The sequence below is a fragment of the Cupressus sempervirens genome, chromosome 10, assembly GCF_028749045.1.
Source record: "Cupressus sempervirens isolate cs-2001-9-10 chromosome 10, ASM2874904v1, whole genome shotgun sequence".
Classification (NCBI taxonomy): domain Eukaryota; kingdom Viridiplantae; phylum Streptophyta; class Pinopsida; order Cupressales; family Cupressaceae; genus Cupressus; species Cupressus sempervirens.
The window spans coordinates 157,472,665-157,500,264 of NC_143127.1; the positions used below are offsets into that span (position 1 = coordinate 157,472,665).

The 27,600-nt window shown below is 36.6% G+C and overlaps 1 protein-coding gene across 3 annotated transcripts in view; it reads left to right on the forward strand.

Annotated features, from left to right (window-relative positions):
* Nucleotides 1-2,693: 2,693 nt before the first annotated feature.
* Nucleotides 2,694-27,600, forward strand: part of LOC149533059 (putative galacturonosyltransferase 13) — a 31,698-nt gene continuing 6,791 nt past the window's right edge. Inside the window, exons 1-4 of one of the 3 annotated variants that reach the window (XM_089803485.1) lie at nt 3,154-3,293; nt 3,385-3,520; nt 3,757-3,812; nt 7,257-7,412. In XM_089803485.1, coding sequence (XP_089659611.1) covers nt 7,260-7,412 — 153 coding nt within the window. In that variant the 5' untranslated portion in view covers nt 3,154-3,293; nt 3,385-3,520; nt 3,757-3,812; nt 7,257-7,259. Of the gene's footprint in view, nt 3,521-3,653; nt 3,813-7,256; nt 7,413-27,600 lie in introns of all 3 variants that reach the window. The other 2 variants (XM_089803483.1, XM_089803484.1) reach the window with 2 other exon arrangements.

The window sequence follows — 27,600 nt, forward strand, 5'->3', positions numbered from 1 at the left end:
TTGGTAACTCTTGGCCTAGCTCAATTGGCGTATACTTAAAATTCACCATCATGTCAATAACAACTTATTATACTTTCTCTTTATGTACCGTTCTAAAGTTTCATATTTAATGTATTGAAATCTTGCTAAACTTCTCAAGTTCTCACATACCTTATCAATATCCTAGGGTTCTTTCCTTGGCACAATTTGAAATTGACTCAAGTTATCAGACTCAGTCCATTCATCCTCATTATCATCAAGCTGAACAACCAATTTTCTCCTCAGGTTCTTCTTCTCTTGGCCTTGCTCGACCCCTGTTGCATATGATGTCCTCTTCCAAGGACTTTTGGCCTTAATTAGTCTCGTGATCTTTAGAATTTCTTTTCTCATTGGCTCGGTAGCTGTAGGACTTGTTGCCTTATATCTCTTCCTTGTGATCCTCTATGGTGTGGTTATGGGCTTAGTTGCCACTTTCTTCAAGCTTTTCTTCACTTTAGGCTCAACCACAACAATTTTTTTCCTTTGGTTACCTTAGGCTTGGAAACAACTAATTATTTTCCTTTTCCTTCATCTTCTTCATCATCACCTTCGTCATTGTTGAGATCTTATCCTTTACCTTCAGTTATCTACAGTGGTGCCTCTTTAAGTTTTCCTTCCAAATCTTGGATATCTTTTTCCTTTTTTTGTCCATCTTGAGGACCTTATTTTGCATCATCATTTTGATTTTGGTTGTCTCATATGTGTCAAAGGGTTTGACATTCTTCATAATACAATATACATAAGAACCTTCAATCAAATTTATCATAATCCTTTTTTATATCTAATTTAATAAGTACATTGGGTTTCTTATTTTTCTGGATTGAGTGAGTAGTTTCTTGGGCAATAATAAGCCTATCATAAATAAACCTACTCAGGATAAAATCTTTTTATTCTTCAACTATGATAAAGAGTAGAAGAATTTTCAAAATATTTGTGAATGCTTTTGCAACACCTTATATGTGTTATTGCATAATGGGATAGGTCTAACATTCTCCACATTTTCATACTTCTCATTTTTTGGTATTAATACAATGAAATCATTAGTAACCTCCCTTAACAACCTACAAGAGTTTCTCACATTCTCTAAGATTTCCCAGCCTAAAAAAAGCCAACATTTTTGAATTAAGAATGCTAGAAAACAATTAGGCTTTGGGTCCTCATCTGGGTGAAGCATTTTTGGGGCAGTTAATATCTCCTCATTGGTGAATTTACTATTTAATCTCTTATTTTTCTCACCAGTTATCAACTTAGGTATATTTTCAAGAATATTGTGTAGAGCCCTCAAGTTAAACCCCTTTAGATTATTGAGAATATCTTTGTAGAAATTGGTTATATTAACAATAATTTAGGTTGATCTTCTACAAATTGACCCGTTAGGTTTTTAATTTTAGTGATCCTTCCGATATTGTTTCAAAATTTTGTGTTTTTATGGAAGAATTTAGTGTTCTTATCCCCTTCTACGAACCAAGTCTCTCTGGATTTCTATGTCCAAAAGATCTCTTCTTTAGCCAACACCTTTGCATATTTTTGCATTAGCTCTGTCTCCTTTGGATACCTAGCTTGATCCATTCCTAATATGAATCCCTCTTCATTTAAAATTTTGGTTTATGTCTCTGTATCCTCTTTGGCAACATAGATGTTCCCAACCTGCTTCTTAGTCTAGCTTAACGATTTTGTCTTTATGTTTTTCAATTTGGTTGTAAATTGGAACAATTTTGATCTCTTCATCTCATCTTCCATCCACCATGCTTCAACCATTTTAAAGAAATTCTTGTTGTTCATCCACATTTTTTCAAATTTGAAATGACATCTTTTGGGTCCGACTTCTTATATAATACCCAGTTTCGTTGGATATTAATCAGAACCAGAGTAGGGAAGGACAATTGCTATAAGGTTATGACTAAAATCAACTAATTTACCTTTAAACAAGAATATATCCAACTTTTCAACTATCTAGCTAAACTTAGATCTCTTATTATTCAAAATAAAATTCTAGTTTTAAGTTTTAAATGATTTTAGAATTTTTCACAATTTCTCATTCTTATATATTTATATTTTATATGTTATAGATGTAAATTTAATTTATTGTCTAATTAATTATTTTAATCACAATTTCTTATATTTAACCTTTTCACCCTTTCAATCATTATGAATACTTATACATAAAAATGATTTCAATATCATTAAAATCACACCTTTTCACCCTTTCAATCATTATGAATACTTATACATAAAAATGATTTCAATATCATTAAAATCATATAGTCTATAACATTGATACATAAGTTTTTAAATGCAAGATGTCAATAATGAAATGAAACAACGTAAAGTATCTAAAATTGATACCAAATTAATTTAATCAAAATATTATAAAACCCTTCATTTGTTAGTGACTAATAAAACTTAAAAAACATTAATAAAAAGCTTCCCATATTTTTCATTGTTTAATTGTAAAGAACAAAAACTTCTATATTTATTCCACACATAAAAATACTCTCTCGTGTCATGCACTTGGCCTCGTATGACATGCAAAACAATGCAAACCTAGATCATTCCATGCATAAGCAAGAGGAATCTACTACCAATTATCAATCCCCGTTCAATGTCAAAACCTAAGGAAAGTGGTGGGACCTCCGCTTGTCTATAATACCATGTCCTCAATAATTTGCCTTGACATTGTCTTAAAGACATCAACATTCTCTATACATATTAAATATAATAAAGAAATTGCATTTAATTTTGTCCCACATTGCTGATTACCCACTCTCCATTTTTAGGCTTCAAAAAACTTAAGTCTGCCTGATAACCAAAAAAAATTGAAAAGGGACTTTACTAATTGGCCGTCTTTAACCGGATAGAATTTAGTATACGCAGTGTACAAATGTTCCAATCACGGGGGAGGAAATTCATTCCGTCGATTCAAGAACCTAGATAATCTCGACCTATTTCCTTAAATAATCCGTTTTTGTTACCCAAAGCTATTTCCTTGAATAATTGCAGATTCCAAATTCTTTCCCTGTTATTCATTTGACCCGATTCATTTTCCTACCAGATCTTCGACTAGTTTTACAAATTTAGCCTTTGATTTTGACTTGACATCACTAAAAAGTTTTACTCACTGGATCCAATTTCCAAACCTTGGAGTGGAGCAGGGAGATTTGATCCAATGCTTGTGTGGGTATTGTTGAGATTAATGAAATGGCATATTCACTGGCCAGATCTGCAGCAGAGAATAAGTAGCTCTGCAGCTGGATCGGAGGGTCCAACTGGCCTAGGTGCGAGTCTTACAAGATGCTGGTACAAGTGTCTCCTAACATGACTCGCATCACCATTTCTACTAACAATGGTTTCTTTGATCTTATGAAGTTTAAGGTCGCTGCACGCTATCTGTCCTATAGGACCTTGTTATATATCGTGTTGTTTTTGGCATTTCTGCTGCCATTTCTGTTCAGTCTTACTGCTGTCATCACTTTGGAGGATGTTGAGAACTGCACGTCTCTGGGTGAGTACTCTCTTTCTTGTTTTTGGCTATTTGGGTTTTGTGGGTTTTGACACTACTGATTTTCATTGATTGCTCACGTCATATTTTATTGTTATTCTTAACGGAGAGTATGTGTACCCATTGTGTTTCACAGGCATTTTGAATGTTAATATGCTCAGTTTCGATGACCTTGCCTTACGATTTTTTTTTGTGCGGAGGCATTCATTTTGGTGTTGGGGTTTATTCTTGTGGTACAGATTGCTTGGGGAAAAGGCTGGGACCGAGGCTTTTGCGGAGGGCAGATGCTTCACCTGTGAGTCACGCCATCTATCCTATTAACTGAACTGGCTTCAAACGTACAATAGTTCAGCATAATGAGTTGCTTACATATGTAGACTATTATTCTAGTTGGTTAAAAGAAAAAGGGACGCTTCAGGGGCAGCCTGGACGAACCTGAGCTCACCCTTCGGTATGATGACAAAGACGACTAATGTGGGTGTGAGAGAATGACATTTGTAGCATGACAAATCCTGCCAATCGCGTGATGGTGTTTTATAAGCATGTGGAGTTTCGGCGATGCAAAACTTTCACATTTCTGTTTTGGGATCAACAGCATACACTATATAATATTGATTTCATTTCTTTATCGGCCCATTTATTCATGGGTAGTCATTCTTTCAGTGACCCATCTTTGATGAACTGGAACGGTCTCCCTGACATTCTTGATTGATCACGGAACTTGGTTTGTGTTGCCTGTTTTGGATTGTGATTTGGTTTATCCGGACTTCTGCAATCAATGGTTGATATAATGGCACGGAAATTACTAGATTATTGAACATTTAAAATTAACTCCAGCAATGCACTCTGTTTTATGCATCAAGTCCGGGGACGAGAGAGCTTGTTGGACAAGTTGATTCTATATTCTAGTTGGGATAATCCAAATGACTAGTGATTTGTCTTCTCATCAAGCTTCGAGGGCACCGAGCCCAGTTGATGTGTCAAGGATACATGCTTCTTGTGATCATCAAGATTATATCATCCTTTATTTTTTTAATCGAACTCAAAACCATAGTCACCAGGACAATACCTTCATTTTTTGCGACTATATTTCTATATATTTTAGCCATAGTCTTATTCAGCTTTCTCCGTACTTCAAATGAAACTTCATCTTTATACCTTTATGATTTATCCTGTGCTTCCAGTTGGCCATGGTTGAACGTTACGGTTGCTTTTGCTGATCGGTATCGAATAGTCAGATTTTACACGGAGTCATTTACCTCAGAAAACATCAATTTCAAGCCAGAAATATATGAACTTAACTTTAAATGCTTTAACCTCAATGTTTCTTCATTCCTATTCCCTCTTTTAGATATATTAGATGCAGGTTCTATGGGGGTCCATGCTGAAGGATAAAACGTAACTACAAATAGGCTAAAAAGCCTAAACCGCCCAATAAGGCAGAGAAGATGCAATATCATATCCAAAACAGAACGAAAAACAGACAACAAAAAATAGCCAGCACGAAATTGCTTGGGAGCTTGGTTTTCTTATGAGATATCAGATACATCTGACAGGAAGCTTTATTTCCAGATAATAGATTTCATATAACAAACAGCAGTCCAATCATCCTCCAGGATAATTGCTTCGGAATAAAAAATTACATCCATAGGTCCTCTTCCGTATGATCTGAAGGATGAAACACACCCTGAAAGGTTAGCTCAGTGGATACAGTAACTGCATCTGTAGAAACTAGAAACCATACAAAGTACAAACAGAAGAAGAGAGTGCAGACAGATCATCATCCATAGCCCTAACGATATTGTCTGTAAAGGCAACATTTTGATGAAACAAATAAACTATATGCCGCCTCATGATCTGTGAAGCAGGGACTTTGAGAGATGCTGGCATAGCAGCCAAAGAGGAAGCAATAGTCAGCCTCTGAATACCTTTGCATAATGGGGTGATACCCTCAGGAAGCCGTCCTAAGACACCCATTAAGGAAGCAAGAGGAGAGTTATCAACAATCTGATGATAAACATCTTGCATACTTCCAGTAGGATGGCATGCCAGGAAACTCAGGCTTCATACCCATGCAAGATTCCAATAAATGACCAAGCCCAAAACAATCACAGCATAAAAAAGCGAGCCTCTCATAATCTAGCTGCCGTTTCCCAATTCAGTTCTCCACATTGAGTCTAATATCAGCTGGAAGGACCTCAGAAGTAACCATCTCAACCAGAACGTAAGCATAGGTTTGATGAGACTGAGCAAATGTTTCAGAAGAGATTGAAAAAAACTTTCTGAAAGAGGTACTCTCCAAACAAGGAGGCAGTCAAAAATTCACAGGGAGGTTAGGTAATCTAATATAGATCAGTAACACAGAGAAGGCTCTGTCAGACGACTAAATTTTGGGCACTGTGGCTTCACAAAGGGACAGGCCCTTCCATAGAACAAGAACACACTAAAAAAATGCATTCCCTACCTGCCACTGTTTCACAAACTATTCTGAAAAAGCCTTGAGCACACAGATGGATAACAACTACATTATGAGAAAGGGACACCCACGAATGCAATTCTGGCAAACTAGGCTAAAATTTATGAAATCTGCAAATCAACCCCATCTTTGCATGATGTTCAGGTTCTTCCATACTAACATGCCTTCCTTCCAATGCACGAATATTCTCTGAGGTTTATAGCAGCAGACCCTTTGGTTGAGATTAAAATTTCAAAGCATGAGCAATAGCACCATTAGACAATGAGTCACCCTCTGAATCCTGACAGAGCATATACCACCACTGGAGAGTTTACAGGTTTTATAGCATCTGCGCCCAAATCTGTAACCACATTATAGAGATTAAGGGAGGACTGAATACCAACAAATGATAGACCTAAGTGAACCGCATGCAAAAGCTTTTTACTGGAAACTGTACCTGTTCATCAAGTAGAAATAACAGCTGCTATTACACTCCAGATGTATCTCAGAAGGGTTTCTCACAGGACGGGTAGCGAGCCCCCACAGAAATTGCTTTATTTTCCTTTATTTATGTTATAAATGTGAAGAATCATCTCTGCAGTCATGTAAACTATAAGTTTCTCTTTTGAGCTTGTGATTTTGTAATTCCAATGTAATTTCAATACTTCTCCCAACTGAGGTAAATTTGCCTGAATCAACTCAATTTTTTTAGGCAGAACGAGTGGTGTAAGCTCTTTAAAATGTCATTATTGAGCATCAAGCTAACTATGTTGACATTGGAGTTAATAATTATGTGTAATGATTAGCAGCAGGTACTGAAACAAATATTTACTCCTCGACAATGTAGTCAACTGCTACAACTTGACACATTTTTGAGAGATCTAGCTAGTCTGTCCGAGAAGATGATAGGTTATGTTACAAACATACAAGTCCATGCCGAGTTTTTCATATTTTGTCTTGTGTCAGGACAAATCTTATACCTTGGCCTGTCAATTCTTACACTTTTGGCTTCTAGCTTCATATTCCCTAGGTCAATTGCGCTGTTTAGACTTTGGAGAGCTTCATTTTATTCATCTATCTTAATATCTAGAGTTAAGTGCAGTTGAATTCATTTTTTCATGCTTTAAATTTAAATGATCGTTTGTTCTATTGCAGTTTATTCTCAGTTGTGATTGTGGGTCTGGAAAAAGATATGTTATGTAATATATCTTGTGCTATATATTTATGTTAATCATGGAAGTATCCCATTTATTAAAATTTGAAGACGAGACATGTCTGGTGCAGAAAATGGCTGCAGATGTGTTTGGTGTCCTTCTGCAAGCAAGCAGTAAAGCACTTCCAAAAGGAATGACCATTCCAGAGTCATTCAATGATCTTGTTGCTGAAATGAGAACTCAACATTACAATGCCAAGACATTTGCCATAAAGCTGAAGGCCATGGTATGCCTTCAAAATTGATTTTGGACCATCCCTCTTGATTGTCATATGTTATGTTTCATTACCATTTTTGGGTTCGGAAGAACAATAGGATTTGAATATGTACAATATATAAATTAATCCAAAACACTCAACTGACATATTAGTTCTATATTTATAATTTAACCAGTGCCCTTAATAAAAAGATGAAAATATAATTGAAATCTTTCTATAAGTGTTATTGCAATGCTATGCACTTCCGTTAATGCTAGTTCTTCATAAATTACATTTTATCAAGTTGTTAAGTATTGTGTATGATTTCTTTACATACATGATCTGTCAATAACTTGCAGACCAAAAGACATGGTAAATCCCTCTATTAGAGATTTATTTATTCTTTGATATTTTAATGTAACACGTATCATTGTGAGTGGGAGACTACTATACAGTGCCTTACTTTATATTAATGGCCTTTTCTTCCTCAAGTGGCTATTATAAATGTTTTTTCTCCTCTTCAACTTCAACAAAAGCCACCCAACATATATGCATCTGCTTGTTCTTGTTTAGGGGAAAGATATATGTAGAACCCAACATGTATGCATCTGCAATCCCTCAAGATTGTACTTTGTTGGAAATTTACAATTGTGAGTACAATTTTACTTAAAATTGATTAAGCTTGAATAAAATTAATGTTGGAATATTTTTTAAGTTTTTTTTAATGGAGCTGATATTCTACTATGACACAAAGATAAAAATATCTAAGAATAACAACAACAGGGCCATTTACATGAAGATCATAACCTGGAATCCAGTGTAGGAAATCCAATGGAGTCTCAAATGCTCAAATTATTCTTTTTCTTTTGGCTAAAAGAAGTACAAAGAGCCCAAATAGAGCATATATGGCATTCTTCCTACTGTCATGCTCAGCTAGCTGATTTGTCAACCAACAAATTTTATTCATGCAGCCATCGAAACTCTCTTATTCTCTCATACTCTTTTGCTTTGTGAGTTTTGATTTATTACCAATATTGCACATTACTTGTTTGCTTATGTGTGCTAATAGACTAACAATTGTTGAGGAACATGAAAAGTTACATGTGCTAAAAGACTAACAATTGTTGAGGAACATGAAAAGTTACCTTTCCTCTTATTACTCGGCTTTCTTGTATAGAAAAAGGAAAATGACCATAGACAGTTTGATGAAATTATTATTAAACAGATGAAACTGCCATCATACTAACAGAACTGCTATTGCTTATCCATGACCGCCACTATACTGTTTGACAGTGGCCTGACAATAACACAATGGTGTATGTGTTCCAAGGCCTGCTTGCACTTCTACTAAGAGACCTAGCTTGTCTCTTCTAGGAACCTAGTCTCCTCTAGGTCCTAGTGGTAGATAAATACCTGCATTTGAAGAAGTGCCCTTGGCTTTTTGACAAATAACACAACTTTCCACATACCTTCTAACATCAAGATTCATCCTTGGCCAATAATAGAACCTTGAAACAAGTTCTTGGGTCTTAGTGATCTCAAAATGACCACTCAAAGCACCATTATGCTTTTCCTGTATCAAATCCTCTCTAATAGAGCCTCTAGGGACACATAACTGATTCCCTTTAAACTCATTTTGCAAAGTATATTCAGCATATCTACTATGAAAATGATTCTTGTATTCAGCACATACCTTGTAAATGTCTGCAAAATCCTCATCATCACTGTATAGATCCTCAAAGTGATCTATCCCCATGCTCTTCAACTGAATTTCTTGAATTGTGAGAGCTCTTCTAGACAATGCATCTGCCACTTTATTGAGGACACCGTTCTTGCACTTGATATTAAAAGTATACCCTTGTAGGTATTCAACTTCTCTTGTGAATTCAAGAAACTAAGTGCTTGATTGTCTGAATACACAATGAATTCCTTTGGGAGCAAATAGTGCCTCCATTTCCTTAGAGCTTGCACCAAGGCATACATCTCAAGGTCATATGAAAAGTACTTCTTCTTGGCTTCGCTTAACTTTTCTGAATGAAAAGCTACTGGTTTTCCCTCTTGGCTTAGAACAACCCCAATTGCTACATTGCTAGCATCACACTCGATAGTGAAAAGCTTTTCAAAGCTTGGCAACACTAAAACTAGTTGTGTAGCTACCTTCTCCTTCAATAACTCAAAGCTCTTGTTAGCATGCTCATTCCATACAAACTTGGTTTTCATTCCCCCCTTGATAGTATCTAACATAGGAGCACAAATTGCACTAAACTGCCTTATGAATTTCCTATAGTATTGTGCAAGGCCATGAAAAGTCCTTACCTCTGTTGCTGATGTTGGAGTAGGCCAATTTATGATAGCCTCTACTTTGCTCTCATCCATTTTTAGTTTGCCATGTGATAAGACAAACCCAAGGTACACTTGCTCTGTTTTGATGAACTCACACTTCTCCAAGTTGATGATCAACTTCTCATCATGTAGCTTCTTGAAAACAATGTCAAGATGTTCTAGGTGCTCACTCCTTGCATTGCTATAGATTAGTATATCATCTAGATATACAACTACAAATTTGCCTATGTAGTCTTTGAGAACTTCATTTATGAGCCTCATGGATACGGAGGGAGCATTGGATAATCCAAATGGCATGACAAGCTATTCATACTGCCCTTCGTTGGTCTTGAAGGCTGTTTTCCACTCATCTCCTTCATGTATCCTTATTTGGTGATAGCCACTCTTCAAGTCTATCTTGCTGTGGTATTTAGCTTCACTTAGGCAATCCATTAGGTCTTCAATCCTAGGGATAGGGAACCTATACCTTATGGTTATCCTATTGATAGCCCATTGAATCAGTGCAAAGCCTCCAAGTTCCTCCTTTCTTAGGTGCAAGTACGGTGTGTACAGCACATTGATTAATGCTCTTTCTAATTAGGCCTTGGTTTAGGAGTTCTTGTATTTGTCTTGCTATTTCCTCACTTTGTTGAGGGGTTATCTTGTAGGCTGCTTTGTTAGGTAGGGTATCTCCTGGGATAAGGTCTATCCTATGGCTTATGGCTCTTTTAGGGGGTAAGGTTGATGGTTGTCCATCACTTACAATACCTTGGTAAGTTTGCAACATTTCTTGAATCTCTTTAGGTAACTCTGCCTTCTTAGTCTCCTTGCCTTCATCTCCCTCCTTTTGTCTTAACACCAATGCAAAGCCTACACCTTCACTTTCTTCCATGGTTTGTAGGAACTCCTTTTCACTCACCATAAGTACATTTGGACCTGTTGTCTTTACTTCAGCATCCAACAGTGACTGAATTTTAAAAGTCACATTGTCTTTTTTAAAAGTATAGGAGTTATTTCCTCCATCATGGATAGCTTGGTGATCAAATTGCCATGGCCTACCTAGGAGCAAGTGACATGCATCCATAGGTAACACATCACACAAAACTTTATCCTTGTACCTTCCAATTGAGAACTCCACCCATGCTTGTTCATTTACTAGCACATGTTGGCCTTTATTTAGCCATGTGACCTTATAAGGATTGGTGTGGGGTATTCTTGTCAATTTCAGTTTGCTGACTGCTTCCTCTGACACAATATTGTCAGTAGATCCTGAGTCAATGATGACTCATACGCACCTTGCCCATCATCTTGCACTTTATTCTAAACAAGGACCTCCTTTGCTTGGCTCTTCTTTCACTGGCTCCTTGATCAAAGTTCTCCTCATCATGAGGTTCTCCCGTTCTTCTGAATTCAATGGTATCTCAGCATGCTTCACTGCTGTATTAGACTCATCTTGGACTAGGTTAGTTCTTTTGTCACTCCCTTTTGATGAACCACCTTTCTCTGTACATCTATAGGCAGGGTGCCCCATTTGATTGCAATGCTAGCTCTTCATATTGGCAAAATAATTGCCCCTTCCTCCTTGTCCATTACTCCTTCCTCTAGAATTAGAGTTTCTTCCTCTACCACCTCTACTTGAGCTTCCTTCTTGCGTTTCACTGAATTTTATCTCACCTTGAGCCCTTGAATTTGAACTTCTTCCACCATAGCTACCTCTTTGCCCTCTACTATCCTTGGTCTTAGCTTTACCTTTAGACGTTTCTTGTTTCCTCTTGCTTTGTCTTGGACTTCACCCAAAAGTTGCTCCATTTGAGCTAATATTACTCTTAGCGACTTGTTATCTTCTTCCTGTTCCTCAACCTTCTTGGCTGACTCAACGTTAGTCACCATGGTTGTGTCTTCTATTTCTCCACTTGGTGTATTTTCTCCCACTGATTTAGTAGACTGCAACATCCACCACAAGTCTGATCAAAACTAAGCTCTGATACCAATATGGTGTATGTGTGCCAAGGCTTGCTTGCACTTCTACCAAGAAACCTAGCTTGTCTCTTCTAGGGACCTAGTCTCCTATAGGTCCTAATTGGCTTAGGTGATTAACTAAGTCCAATTCCAACTCTTCCCAAAGAGTTCTCAATCCTTGTGCTTAACCTTGAAAGACTAACACCTTTAGATAGTACAATCCTTCACCTTCACTTAGAAAGCTCTAAGTGCTACTTTCTCACCAACTCCTTTCTTCATTGCAGGGGTATCCATCAACATGAGAACATTCCATTTGCTTCCACTTGAATCCATTTGGAAAGATCTTCAAGTCTTTTTCCCATCGATTTCAAGATTTGGTCTCTAAGAAGCCTATTTAGGCCTAGTTCCAATTAGCCCTTGAAAATGACTAATTCCACTTTTGCCAAAACTTTCCAAACAACTTGGAAAACCAATCGCAAACTCAAATACCCTTTTGGATTCTCTAAAAGATTTTGTAGGTTTTAAGGTCTGACAACCTCCGTACACTGGCTTCCTATGAACTAGGGTAAATAGGGCTAATAGACCTAGTTTTTAGGGCTGACTGTAATCTTGTAGAAAACTTGTTCAAAACTTGGTCTGATGGATTGGTATGGGCTCAATCTTCTTAGCACATTAAGATATGATGAAATCCCACCTAGAACTGTGCCTTTGCCGTACAGCACCTCTTTACCCTGCTATAAATCTTCTCTTTCTATTATCCTAAACCTCTAACCGGCTCTGTCTGCTTGCCTAGGGCTTAGTAGTAAACATAGCTCCCCAAACTTCCATGACTCCTAATCCTAAATATATATACACTAATGACTCCCCTAACATTTCCATCTACCCTTGGGTGTTTCCCATGGCTAGATTTCATGGGGGAGCCATAAATGTACAGATTGGTCAGCACAGAACCAGTAAGGTCTCTAAAACAAAAACAATTTATTCAACACTCTATAACTACTCAAATCAACTTGCTTATCAAATGAGAAACTTTCTAAACTAATCAGAGAACACTATCCAATCGTCAGATTGAGTCTTTCACTGTCACTGCTAAAACTCCAGAAATTGCTGAAAATGCTGTTGCAGAGCTATATTTCACACTCAAACCTATTACAATAATCACTCTCCTTCCTTGAGATTCGAGTCTGAGGTAGTATTTGATGCCATCTCCATCATTCTAGGGCCTGTTGGTTGATCTCCCACTTTTTATCCATAAGGTAATCCAAGGTAACTAAGTTGCATGCAACATTTGCAATAATTTGTCATGACAACTTCTTGACAACATTTCGCATCTTCCTTAATTGCCATCATCCTAATTCTTAGGATTACTAACCTCCAACATTTCGAGGATCCAAGTCCATTTATGACCCTATGGCATCTTTACAACATCATAATGTGTTCAGAACACATTTAAGACCCTAACCTCACCTTAAGCTTCTAACACTAAGAAAATTAATCATCAGCAACTAACATTGGCTATTTGTGTGATCTTAGTCCTAATGACTAACTCACTTAGCCCACATAGCAAATGACCTTCTTAGGTCTTAAAACAACCTAATCTATGCCCTTGACTTGGGTAGAGTAAAAAACAAGCCAAAATACTAGACATGGAGAGGTTAGCCTAGGTGTGGTCCTACACCACACAACTGGCACCCTATTGTTTTGGGTGGTTGGTTGTCACTGTGCAAAGAACTCTCAATTTTATCTTTGGTTAAGTTGAATTTGCAGTTCTCTGATGAAGGGATTTCCTTTTTATGATTTGTTATGGATCTTAGCACTGCTTTCCTCAGTGTTTCCTTTGGTTTCCAAGAGCTTAATAGTTTAGTAGATGTGGGAAGTTCCCTAGATCCCTTCCACTTCCTTCTTGAGTTATCCTATTTGCCGTTTCTCTTGATGCTCATCTGCCAAGAATCTTAAAGTTGGATTTAATATCTCTGATCTTCTTCTGCAGCACTGCCTTCTCTTTTAACTCTTCTTGATTGTGTAAGACCAAGTCTTCAATTTGGGGTGGTAGTTGTCTTTCCTCATCTTCGTCCAATATGAATCATATTGACATAAGTTTTCACAATTGATTTTGAGTACATCATTACGAATGAAGGTAACTTAACCGTGAAATCTTTTTCTCCAACATAATCCAAGATGGTAAGTGTCCTATATCATAGCGGTTTGAGCTTTCTAGCTTGTCCTTGGATTCTCTCTTTGTTAACAACAGGTTCCCTTGTCTGCCTCTAAGGATGTATGTTCTTGATGGTGCTGGCCATATATAGCAAACTCTCCAAGTACTCTCTGAGTTGCCAAGTTCTCACTGTTTTATTTTTGCTGGGTGAGTTTTCACAATTTTAACTCCTGTGATTTTATAGATGCAAAAAAATTGTGGGCGAAAAAGTTGAAAGAAGTAAAACACTAGTTGAAATGTGTTTTTCACATGTTCTTCTTGCTATAAAACCATGCATTTCTCTTTCGATATTTTAATTTCTAAAACAATACATTTTTTATGTGAATTCCACAAAAGATATATGCCTCTTTTAGAGAATTTAATTTTTAGTGTTCTCTAAGTTAAGTTCTGGCCAAGTTGGAAATTTTGGGCTTGCAGAGAACTCTCCGAATCTGAGTCCGGGAACTGTGGTGCTGGCAATGCCTAGCTTTATACTTCTTGAGACTTCTCTGACTGTTATTAGAATATAAGATTGATTAGTTTATCCTCACAATGAATTTTGTTGCCCTTGTGTAATATCCCCAAATAGGGTTAGTACTGTAGTATCAGATCTGAAAGTCTTGGCAGCCTATTTGGGTTGGTTATATGCATGGAAAGGGTAGCCATAACTTGGACAAACAAAACGGCGCTGCAATCAACCAACATCCACAAGTGGAGGGAAAGAACTAGTTTGCAGATATGCTAAGATAATTGCAGAACACCAATCTTTATTTGAGTCAAATGGCTTAGCACAATGAATGGAAGAAATCTGGTGCATATATAGAGAGATGAAAGTAGCAAAGCTACAGAAAACAATGAACATTCTACTAGCAAACCTTTGGGTTCATCACAATCCATAACTATCATGCCTACCTTTATACAAAAGGACGAGCCTACACAAGAGGAACCCATGGAGGACAGCAAAATTATGGGATCCAGAAAAGGTTCGGCGTCTATCATTACAGCTAGAGCTTGGATTAAAAAATTGGACACTTGACTTAAATCAGATGGAGGAGATTGAGGCAATCAAAATTTCTATTCTTTACCTTGAAGGAGTTGAACATCAATGGTGGTATCATGGTTTAGTGACACAGGGTCATAGTGTGATAAATTCTTATGATCAGTTTTGCACTACATTGATAGAGCAGTTTGAGCACAATGATTCAAAGGAACACTCTAGAGAGTTGGCTTTGCCGACAATACTAACCCTTGATTGCTGGCAAGTCGGATAAATTCCCAAATTGCCTTACCTTTATAGTAGCGTAAAGCATCAGAACAATTGCCAATCACTAACAATACAACATTGTTGTGCTAACTTCTAGGTAACCGGCGAGTTGGAGTAATAATTAAACCTAGGTGTTGTGAGGTTTTCACACCATCGCCCCATTGCAAATGGGTTACCCTCTTTTTGCTTTGGCAGGAGGAGTAGTAGTTTTAGGTGGTCTTGGTAGTAATTTTCAAGTCTCCAAGTCGAAGAGATGAGTTTGAGCAACTTTGACTCATTGGGTAGTCAAGTCAGTCAAGGGTGTGAGCAAGAGCTATGCTAAGCTAGTCAAGGATATAGAGTTGAAATCAATGGATTGGTGATGAAATGATTTAAAACCTTTTGAAAATCCTTGTTCTAGTTTTAATTTCATCTTAGAAATTTAGGAAGGGTTGTCAGAGGTAACATTGTTAGAGGTGTGTTGAATCCTAAAATTTGGCTAAGTTTGGTATTATTTTGGAAACTCACAAAATCTAAAATCTTTATTACAACTTCTATGGATCTAAAATCTATCTCAAACATCTTGGTAGTATTTATAATACAACTTTAAGTATAAGGAAAAACTCTTATATTTAAATGTAAATATTTTATATAAATTATCTCACCCTTCTAATCGATGAGATTGAAGTGACAAGTTGGGAGTTAACTTGCAAAATGAAAAATCTTGAGAGTAGGTCAGATTATGACCACCTCTCAAGATTCCCAACCCAAAACTTCGCCCAAGTCTAGATGGTTTCCAAGTGATTACAAGGCGAGTTTCAAGTGTGAAATAATGGAAAGAACAAGTGAAGAGAAGCAAAATGATGGTTTTGGGTAGTCAAGTAGCAAAAGTAAAGTAATCTTGAGAATAGGTTCGATTTTGACATGATCTTAGGATTCAAAACCTTGACTATCATCAAATTTTCGCTCTTTCCCAAGACAAGATCCCAAGTTCCAACACACCATGAATATCTGCCCATGTATTTCATCTCTAAATCGATGAAAAGGGCCAAATCCAGATGGTAAAAGATGAAAATCAGTCAAAGACTTGGACAGAGATGAACAAACCTTGTAGGAGGGCATGGATGAAATTAGGTATCAGTGAGTTTCAGTCAACCAAATTGCAAATCAGATTAAACATACATGGAAATCAACCTAGAAAGCCATATTCAAGTGTAAAATGTAAATGTGGGGGGTCGAATTCACAAAGTGGAAAACTAAGTGAAAAGATAAATTATCTTAAGGGGCAATGTTGGTGTGCATTTTGTTCCTTCTTATTGTTGACTTCACTCAGTTTTAATGATGTAATATGCGGGTTATCACAAAGGGACTTACTCTATTCATTCAATGGATATCAACTTTAACTTCTTCCAGTTAGTTCCGACCAATCAACTTACAAAGGAAAAGGTCTAGAGGTGTAATCTACTCCTAGATTGTAAAAAATTGTGGATGTCTTTGTGACTCCACTAGACTTAGTTTAGCCATCGACATCAACCAAGCTAGTGCATTCTCCTAAGGTAAATGTAATATGTTCAAACTACCACCATTCCATTAACAACATCCATTGTCGAATATCAATTTGCAAGCAATAATCAAAGTTAAGTTCATAAAAATGCCATTCAACCATGTACGGCAAATTTACAATCAGCAAGCAACTAGTGGTTTGGTGTAAGCGAGTTCACCAAAGATGCATCCAGAGTACCTTCCATTCATCTAGTTCTACTTCAACTTAACATGAAATGGAATCTACTCCAATTGAGGAATTGGAGAAACCATGCAATACCCCAAAGCAACACAAGTAATCCACCATGAAGACCAACAATGAATCAACAATTACTTTGATAGCATTATGCCAACAACTTCAATGAGTCTCCTCTCCTACTCTCTAGTCTATTCTCCTCTCTAATCTTTTAAATGTCTAACCCTTTACAAATGAGAAGGCCTTGTCCTTTTATATAATTCAATTACAAAGAAGGGCCAAGATTGATCCACTACAAACCCTAATTAGGGTTGCCACAGTATCATCCAATGACATGAAGACACCACCTTGTGGGCCAACAAGAAAATTATGATGCTTTTGAGATCCAATGAGAAAATTGTACACGTGGTATAATATGATTGAATATGCTTGAACATGTCTAACTGATTTTTTTTGATTAGTTGAAGACAAGTGGGTGCCACCTCAACTTCCTTGTCTTGTAGACTTGATCAATTCTTTGGTGATGAGAAAACATCTCTTGATACTCAATTTTTTCAAGCCTTCACTTGTGATGGCATATTCCTAAATGTTTCATCTTCTCAAAATTTTGTCCATATTCGTTTTTCAAAATCTTCTTCTTGCACTTGTTGATTTTTTAAATCTTGATTTTCTTGGCCATAATTTTCTTTGCGATAAAATCTTTGTGTGGCTGAAACTTTCAAAGTATGCTTGGATTTTTGGAGGAAATTTGAGTTGATGATAATTTTCTCACTTGTAGGCTTGTAAATTTGTTCTTTCTCTTTCTTTCTCTATCTTGATCTTAATCTTTGAATTTGCATTTTCAACTTGGAGCTTCACTTTTCTTGTCATATCTTCTCGCTTAAAGTTTTGAATTTTTCTTGTAGTATCTATTTTTGTTGGCATGAAGGTTGAGGATTTGCATATTATCCATGTTCCGATCTTCCAAATTGCTCCAATGAATGAGTCTCGATTCAACCTTCCCTCCTTCATTGTTATCTCGCAAAAACAAAAGAGAAATTGCATTAAGCTCACAAAATTGATAAGAAATAATCGAAATGAAGGAAATCTGAAAGCTTGCATGATGTGAGGTTACATCTAACTTGTTTTAAATCCACCTTTTCTCCAAGTAGACCAACTTGATCAGGGATTCATGTCAAAATATGGAGGCAAAATGCATTTTATCATGATTTTTCTTCCCAGATTTGTTCCTTTTCAACACACCTCAATTCCAATTTCTTTGTTTCTCGCTCAGATTTCTTTCTTTTTGCAAATTTTAAGTTTGAATTTTGATATATAATGGCCTCAACTTCTGATTTGAAATGAATTTTCTCTATGTTTTGGGTCTAATAAGGCTTCGTGTTTCTATATATGCCCAAATTTGGCCTCTTTTCAGCACCTTATATCTGCGATTTTCATGGAAAATCACAGATGTTTTGCGTTACATGGACCCTAAAATTCACCCCTCTTAATGATAAAATCACTGCTAAACAAGAAGAAATCACTGCCTTTCATAGTCAATTCACTGCCTAGAGGAGAGGTAAATATGCTCAAGTCTGGTGAAAGAGTGAAATGATCCCTGTTTTTATATAGACTATCTCTAAGGTGAAGGGGCATGTGTGTCGATTTTGGCCAACTTGCTCCATTTGAATTGATCTTTTTACTCCATGGATAGGCCGACTTGCTCAAGGATGAAAAGTGAGTTTTAATCCACCAAATTATGTGTTATGCAATCTTCTTTTAACTCCCTCCATCGATTAGATCTTGACCCCAATAACTGTGGGTGGAAATCTTATGGAAGTCAAGATTAGGAATCTCTATGAGGTGGTGGATTCCGCCCCTTAGTCGAGATTATAATCTTGACCTTTTTTGGTGAACTTAAACTCTCCAATTTTGTCCTCAAATATCCTTTAGTAAAGGCAACATGTAATTTTTCCACTGTCAAATTGCTATATTGTTACATCATGGCAGAGTTTAAGATGTTTTCAGGATTAAGAACTCCTGACTAGGGGTTGGATTCTGCCCCTTATTAGGATTAGTTCACTTTTGTTGATAGAATTCAAATGGCCATTTTATCTCCCAACCTCCACTAGGATTGGTCTTCATTTTGTTTCTTGTAATCTGCATTTGAGACATTCTTCAAGCCATTTTAATCTGATTTTTGCTCATTCTTTGCTCAAGATTTCATTCTTGTTCATCAAACTTCACCACCATTTCTACCATAGACTTCATTTTTTCAATTTTGAGCACTTGGGAGCTTGGGATTCATATCAATATTTCACCAAATTTGGATGGAAATCCTATAGGTGTTGAGATTTTCATCTAGTGTTGTGGCGGAATTTTCATTTAGGTTGATATTTTGAATCCTAAAATGGGGTAGGCTTCCAACCTCCTCTTGGGAGCATCCCTTGTTTCATTTAGTTTTACCAACTCCCTTCCAACTCTATGTTTCCATTTGCCTATTTTCCACCTCAATTTTAATAGATCTGCATTTTTTTTGGAGTTGTAAAATTTTCCCTTGTTGCCTTGAAACATCAACTCAATCTCACATTTGAGTCACTCCCATCTTAATTGCTTGGCACTAGCCTAGACTCTGAGGCGAAATATAAGGGCAAGTCAAGATACGATCCAAGAGAAGGGGTTGAATATGATGTCCCTTGAGATTGAGAATCCTTAGAGGTGGTTACCGACGACCTCCCTGGATTACTTTACTTTTGCAAGTTGAGCTCCCAAGATCATCATTTTGTTGCTTTTCACTCGCTCCCCTTAACTCTTTTCATCATTTCGTACTCGAAACATGCTCTGTAATCACACGGAAACCCTCTATACTTGAGTGGAATTTTGGGGGTTGTTGAGATTGTCAATCTTGAGGCATGGTCTATAGAGGTTTTTTATTTTGAAAGTTAAAACCCAATTTCGCAAATCGTTTTCTTCAGCTCGAAGGGTGAAGTGATATATTTTTAAGTATAAGAAATTCCTTTCTTACGCTTTAAGTCATAGTTTGGAGACTCAGACTCTGAGAGTACTCAACAAATTCAAATTTTTTGACTTGGTAAAAACTCGGTAAAAACATGGCAAAAACTCAACAAGTTAGAGAGCACTAGACAATAAAAAAAATTTAAAACATTTTTTTGGCACATTTCAATTAAAAATGTTTTTTGAAATTAAAATTTAACATCTTAATAGAGAAAATGCATGGTTTTATAACAAAAAGGACATGTGAAACTAACTTTCTTACTTACATTGACTATTTTATCCATGTTTTTCTTGTGCCTATAAATGCACGGGAGTTAAAACTTGTAAAAACTTGTGGTGCAAAAGAAATAGAGAGGAATCAACAACTCGGAGAGTACTTGCAGAGTTTGCAAACTGTGCTTTAAGTTATATACTATATAAATACTGGCATGATATTTGAGACAGGCTTTAGGTTTATAGGAGTTATAATAAAGATTTTAGATTTTGGTTGTTTCTGAACAATTTCAAACTTAGCCAAATTTTAGGATTCACTATGCCTCCAATAGTGTTACCTCACACAACCTTTCCTAGCCTTCTATGATGAGATTGAATTTGGAACAAGGATTTTCAAAAGATTCTAACTCATTCCATCACAAATCCCTTGATTTCAAGTCCACCTCCTTGAATGGCTTAGCTTAGCTCTTGCTCACACCCTTGACAAACTTGACTATCTAGCAAGCCAAAATTGCTCAAACTCATCTCTAAGACTAGGAGACTAAAAAAATGCCACCAAAGCCACTTAAGACCACTACTCCGATTGCCAAAGCAAAAAGAGGGGGATCCCCATTTGCAATGGGTTGATGGTGTGAAAACTTCACAATAGGTGGAATTTGTCCCTTTGTCAAGATTTCCAATCCTAGCACATCCCAAAATTCTGTCTCTTAGAATAAAAAAGTTTCAAGTGACAAAGTGGGGGGGGTGGGGGGTGTGGGGGGGGGCGCGGTAATTCAAATGCAAGTTGAACCAAGGATAACTCAACAAGAAATGACAATTTTACAACTTCAGACCCATGACAAAATTAGATCAAAATCAAAGTATGCGATGGAAATCAGCAGAGCAAGTCATGAAATTCAAAGGATTTGTGAAGTTTGAATCGATGGCGAAGGACTGAAATCTTGAACACCTAGTGGATAAAAGTTATAATAAGTGGGCTTCCAATGAGTCAAACTCAAAATGCTATTGAGAAACTCCAAGGAGCAATCCTTGAAGGAAGTTTGGAAGGACAAATTGAAGTGGAAGAATGCTTTAAAATCAGTGAGAAAAATCAGAAATAATCCTGAACAAGGGGTGAAATCCGACCCTAGTTAGGATTCTTATTCCCAAGACTCTCTGAATTTCCGCCATGATATGTTAAGTCAGCAAATGTGGTTTGAGGGAGTCAGATGGACAAGCTACCTAATGCAAATGGAAGCAAAAGAAAAGTTCATAATCCTGGCTAAGGGCCAAAGCCCGCCCCCTTGTTGAGACTCATAATCTCGACTCATATAAACCTCTGCCCCTTTTGAAAATCTGGGCACTTGCAAGGAAAATCAATTTCTGCCCAATTGGAGATCAATCAAAAACAATGGAATTCAATTTGTTTAATTTGACAAGGGGCTGAAACACTTGAGGTCAACATGATTGATCTATATGGCTGAAAAGGTAAAATATTCAACTTGAATTTTTCAACAAATAAGTCAGCCTCCTCATGAACATTAGATTGATATATTTAAAATGATTTGATTGGTCAAGCATAGAGGCAAGTTGGCCCGGCCTAGTGTCATGACTCTTGGCCTTGAGTGAACTATTTGAGGGGTGCTTCAGTTTCATTTTCACCACTCAAACCATCATTCTCAAGCAGATCAAACTTGCCAAAGGAGAGCAGCGAATTACCTAAGGAAGGGCAGTGATTTATTGACTAAGGGGAGGCGATTTCAAAATAGTTTAGAGGGAGAAAGTCACCGATTTTCCCAGAAATCAGAGGTGTAGGGTGCTGAAGAAAAAAATCTAGGCAGATGTACAAACACCAAGCCTTATTAGACCAAAAAATTAAAGAAAATTCATTTCAAATCAGAAGATGAGGCCATTCTATATCAAAATTAGAACTTAGAAATTGCAAAAAGAAAGAAATCCAGGCTAGAGAAACAAAAAAAATCAAAATTGAAGGGGAAGAAATGTGGGTAATGGATTCATGATAAAAATGCATTTTGCCTCCTTATTTTGATGGGAACTCTTGATCAAGTTGGTTTACTAGGAGAAAAGGTTGATTGAAGGAAAATCTAGATGTAATCTCGTATCATGCAAGCTTTTAGATTTCCTTCATTTAGTTTATAGTACTTATCAATTTTGTGAGCACAATGCAATTTCTCTTTTGTTTTTGTGAGCTAACTATGAAGGAGAGAAGGTTGAATCGAGATTCACCCATGGAACAATTTGCAAGGTCAGAACATGGATGGTATGCAAATCCTCAATCGTCATGCCAACAAAATGGATGATACGAGATCAAGTTCAAAATTTCAAGTAAGAAGATAGCTCAAGGACAAGAAAGATGTTCAAAGTTGAAAATGTAAATTCAAGCCAGGATCAAGATGGAGTCCAAGAAAGCAAAGAACAAGAAGAAAGAAAAATCAGTGAAAATTATCAACTTTAATTTCCTCCAGAAATCCAAGTTCATTTTGAAGGATCCAGCTACATGAAAAATTTCATCACTTCAAGAAGATCATGGCCAAGGCATCAATGAGACATCAAGTTTGCAAGTACAAGCAAGTTGAAGATCATGGCAATCAGAAAATCTCGAACGAGATGGAGAAAATTTAAAAAGATGAAGCAATTCAGGAATATGCTATCACAATCAGAGGGTTGATAATAGAGTATTAAGAGATGTTTTCTCATCACAAAAGGATATTGTTCAAGTCTACAAGATCAGGATGCTGAGGTGGTGTGCACATGTCTTCAACCAATCAGAAAATTCCAGTTACACATGTCCAAGCACATTCAATCACCTAATTCCAAGTGTACATATACTCTCATGAGCTCTCAAAAGCATTATAATTTTATTATTGGCCCATAGGGTGGTGCTTTAACGTAATTTAATGATAGTGCTGACAACACTAATCAGGATTTGTAATGGATTAATCTTGGCCCTTCATTTTAATTAAACAACTATAAATGACTGGGGCCATCTCATTTGTAAGGGGGCTAGAAATTAGATTCATTAGAGAGGAGATTAAGATTAAAATAGAGTAGGAAGAGACTTGTTGAAATTCTTGCCATAATGCTATCAAACTATTGTTAGTTCATTATTGGTCTCATGGTGGATTACATGTGTTGTTTTGAAGTATTGCATGGTTTCTACATTTCCTCACTCAGATTAGGTTTCATTTCATGTTAGTAGAAATTAGTGTTTACTTGAATGGAAGTGATTTTGGATGCATATTTGGTGAACTCGACTTGACCAAACCAATAGCTGCTTGTTGATTGTAAGTTTGCCTTGCATGGTCGAATAACATATGTATGAACTTAACTTCGATTATTGCTTGGACATTTATCTGCATCGATGGATGGTGTTAGTGGAATGGTGATAGTTTGAACATCTTACATTTAGCTTAGGAAATTGCACTAGCTTGGTTGATGTTGATGGCTAAACTAAGTCTAGTAGAGTCACAAAGACATCCACAATTTCTTACATTCCAGGAGAAGGTTAGCTTTCTAAGCCCTTATCCTTTGCATGTCATCTGGTTGAAGAAGTTGAAGTCAATTTGATATCCATTGAATGAACACCGTAAGTCCCTTTGTGATAACCAACATATCAAATCATTAAAACTGAGTGAGAGTTGAAAATAAGAAGGGAACCTTGGAGTTGTTTTATTGGATCACACAATCTATCTACATTGTTTAGCATATGAGCATCCTTATTCAAGAGAGTTCGAAATTTGGTATTTCATCTGAGGATATCAAGACTTCAGTTTTATGTTGCAGTGGAACAAAACATGCATCAACACTAGGCTCTGCTGATTGGAGAATGAGTTCATACCACCCACCAACCCTCTGACTATATTGTGTGGCACATCTTTCAGAGCAAAATCTCTACATTTCCTAGGCAAGTACAACTTTTAAAATAGCAAGTGTAATGAAATAAATTTTCTGAGGTGGTAACACGATTTTACAGATTAAAACCTACTATTATTTGCTGCTGAAATTTAATGAGCTTAAAGCCCTGACTGCAAAGAAAGGTGGTGCCACATTTGAACTCAATCTTTTTCATAACAAGAGCTAGAGAATTTTTCAGAATAGAGCTTCCTGCAAATAATGAAATTTGGAATGAAGAACCAATGTTCATTGTGCAACTCAACTTGAATTGGCCTCAGGTAGAACAAGTTAGCATTGTCTCTCTGCTCCTCTCAGTTGAGTGGAAAGAGAAAACCAGTTATGCAGAATATTGCAGGGTGACCTTTGTCTTTGTAGAAGAAGAAAGCCACTCCAAACTCCACAATCTTTTTATAGAAATTCAGCTCAATGTAGGTAGAGATTCCACGCCCAGGACAAGGTAACTTTTTCTTGTTTTGAGATGCAAGGAATCTATTTGTAAGTAGTGGCAGTAACGGCAAATGTTGACCACTATAAGTGTTTTCGTTTCAAGTCCTTATCTTAGCACTGGTTACTTTCAATGACTTATGAAAACAAACGGTCTCATTTTTGTATATATAGGCTTTTTGAAAGGCTTAAAAAAGAGTAAGGAGAGAGATATCTAAAAGGAAATATGGGATATAGCCACTTTTGTACTAAGCATACCGGACTTTGTGTCATTTTGTTTTGGTATCTTTGAAGCATGAATACAAATAATTCAAAACCATACCTTTGTTTATATTATTTCTTGACTGCAAATTAGCTTTTGAGCTATGGTGGTTGTTCAATTTGGTTATAAATGTGTTTATTTTGGTTCTACAATGTTTATTTACCTGGGATCAAACTGTTAAATCTTGTTTTTATTCATAAATTGTATCATGAAGTAATCTTTGTGTTATTTTACCTTTCTTTTTCCTTTGTTCACAAATCCAGTTCTTATCTGCAGTATGCCAATGCTTAGATGTTAGTTAACCTTTCCTGGTTTCTGGTAAAAAGCATACCTCGAAAACCCCAGTTACATTATAAGAGGGAGTTGTACCTCCAAAATTCAGAGGAAAGTTGTACCTGCTTTTAGGAATTATTTAGGAAAGGCAAATTTTACAACTAACAAATGGTCATGTAAGTCGGTCATTATCCAAAAAAAGTATTTTGTCTTTTTTCAATTGTTTCAGTTGTAGACAGATCTTCTATTATCTCTTACTTAATCAGTAGTCCACTCCTTTGTTTAATATCGATTTTCATTTCAGGCTAAGTATTTATTACCTCAATTTTGTTGGATTGACTCCTTTTTTTATCCTCTTATGCTCCCCAGATAGGCTGGTTATTGCTTTGTAAGTTGTGACGTTACACATGACACAAGGGTTGTTTTTCTTGACACATGCAAGATTTGCTTCAAGTGAATAAGACGTTCCTCCCATTTAGCAATGAAAACCAAAATTTCTTATTAATGGCATGGCACTTAAATATCACGACACATGCATCTATAAATTACCTCCAGATATCATTTATCAGCCTCATAAATGTGTCAAATGCATCCTGTAAACCTAAAAGAAATACCAGCAACTCATGATAACCTTGTTTTGTATTGAAGGTTATTTTTCATATAACCTTTTTCTAACAAATTTGATACTTTTTGAACTTGAGATCCAACTTATAATTGGCATGCTGAAATTGGTTCCAAAATCATTAATCTGTGGCAACAGATACATGTTTTTTGATGGTCATCTCGTAGAAGGTTCTCTAATCTATTTACATTTGTCAAGAGCCATGATTTCTGTACTGTGGGAATGGGTAACTTATGGGGAAGGGCTTGGGTGTACAACCCTTCTCTAATAACTCATGGAATTGTCTCTTTGTCTTATTGCTCTTTGGTAGAGACTTTTTTTTTTTGATCCAGTTTCAGAAGAGGAGTTTCAAACAGCAAATTAGTCTCATGCTTCACTTTTCTCTTTGGCAGCAAACCTTTGGGATGTTGAACTTGAACCACTTATTGCGAAGGCTGCAATGGTTCTTCCAATTTTCTTATGTGAATGTCAGTGTCTTCCACCTCATAGATATATTCTGAAACTTGAGAAAAGTCACGGGTCTTCACTGATGAGGATATTACCCTATCATGTGTGTTCATATTGGGGGGTTTAAAATGGACAAAAACAGTGCCGTACATTGCCTATATTGGGGAGGAGTAGGGGGTTTGTGGGCAGAGGTGGGGGCTTAAGATGGTTTATAGAGGAAAAGGGGTGTGTGGGGCATTGGAAGGGGGTGATAAAAAGGAGTTTGGGGCAATATATGCTACAAATACACGTGATATGGCCCAGCTTCACAATTTGAAGCCCCCTGTGAGAACTTTTTCCATCTATTCATCTTTTCATATCCCAACTTACTGGAAATGGGCATGGATTGTCAGAAATCGGCAAACCAAGTTTTCATACAAATGAGAATGTGATTATCAACAAGTGCATTTTCTTGGTCTTATCTACTTCATTGTGTGACAAATTAGTAGCAGTGCAGTGCAATTTCTTGTCTATATTCAAAATTCTCTATGCTCACCACTTTTCCATCAATTAAGGGGACCATGAACTTTAAAAGCCAATTTTGATATGATTATATAAGTGCAATAAATGATTGAAATGCGCCATTTGTAGCAGTATGCTTTGTATCTCCACATTGCTTTTGTGCTTTTCTTGCCAAATTAGCAGCAAGGCAGTCCAATCTATCAACTACATTTGTATTTTCTCTATATCCATTGCTTTTCAATCAACTAACCATGGACTTCTTGAAGCCCGCTTTGGTATGTTCGTTTGGATGCAACATTAAACACTTGGCAGTTGCATGACTATCTCTAACATAATGGCTAAAATGATTCTTCAATACTTACACACATGTAAGTAGGTGCACTTGTCTTACCTTGCCACTTACCTTCATAGGGCTTGTTTGACTGATTTTGTTGATTCTTAGGCTGATTTGCCGGCTGATTTCAATTAGATGATTCACTTTTATTCATTCATCTTCAATGTAGCTTACGAGGGAACATGTTTCATCAAAATCTTGAGGGTTGTTGTAGATAATCTAGGTTGCCGGTTCGTGGTTCGGTTCTGGGTTCGGGTTCGAGAACCGGTTCGCTGGTTCGACGAAATTTTGGAAAGGGGTTTGGGTTCGTTTGGGTTCGTTAGTACAAAAACATGTAAAAATTAAAAAAAAAATATATATATATATATACATTTTTATGAAGCATGAGTTAAAATTAGAATGTAGCATAGTACCATAAACACATTTAAAACTTTAAAACAGCATAAACAATAACATATCAATGTATCATGGTGAGCATACCATCATATAGTAACATAGTTCAATCAACTTCAACATCAAAGATGAAAGATTCAAAACATTTAAAATGGTGTCATTGTTTCACGTTCAATGTTTAACAGTAACTAATAGAATGAAAATCTATTAAGATTCTGAATTTCTAGTTCTAAGTTCTTCATTCTTCATCTTCATCTTCTTCATATTCATCTCCTTCTTCTTCATCTTCTTCTTCATCTCCTCCTTCGCCTATGCTATTACTTGCACCAAGGCCAATGGGATTAGCAGCAGAATCAACAATGGTATTGACATCAAAGTCATCAAA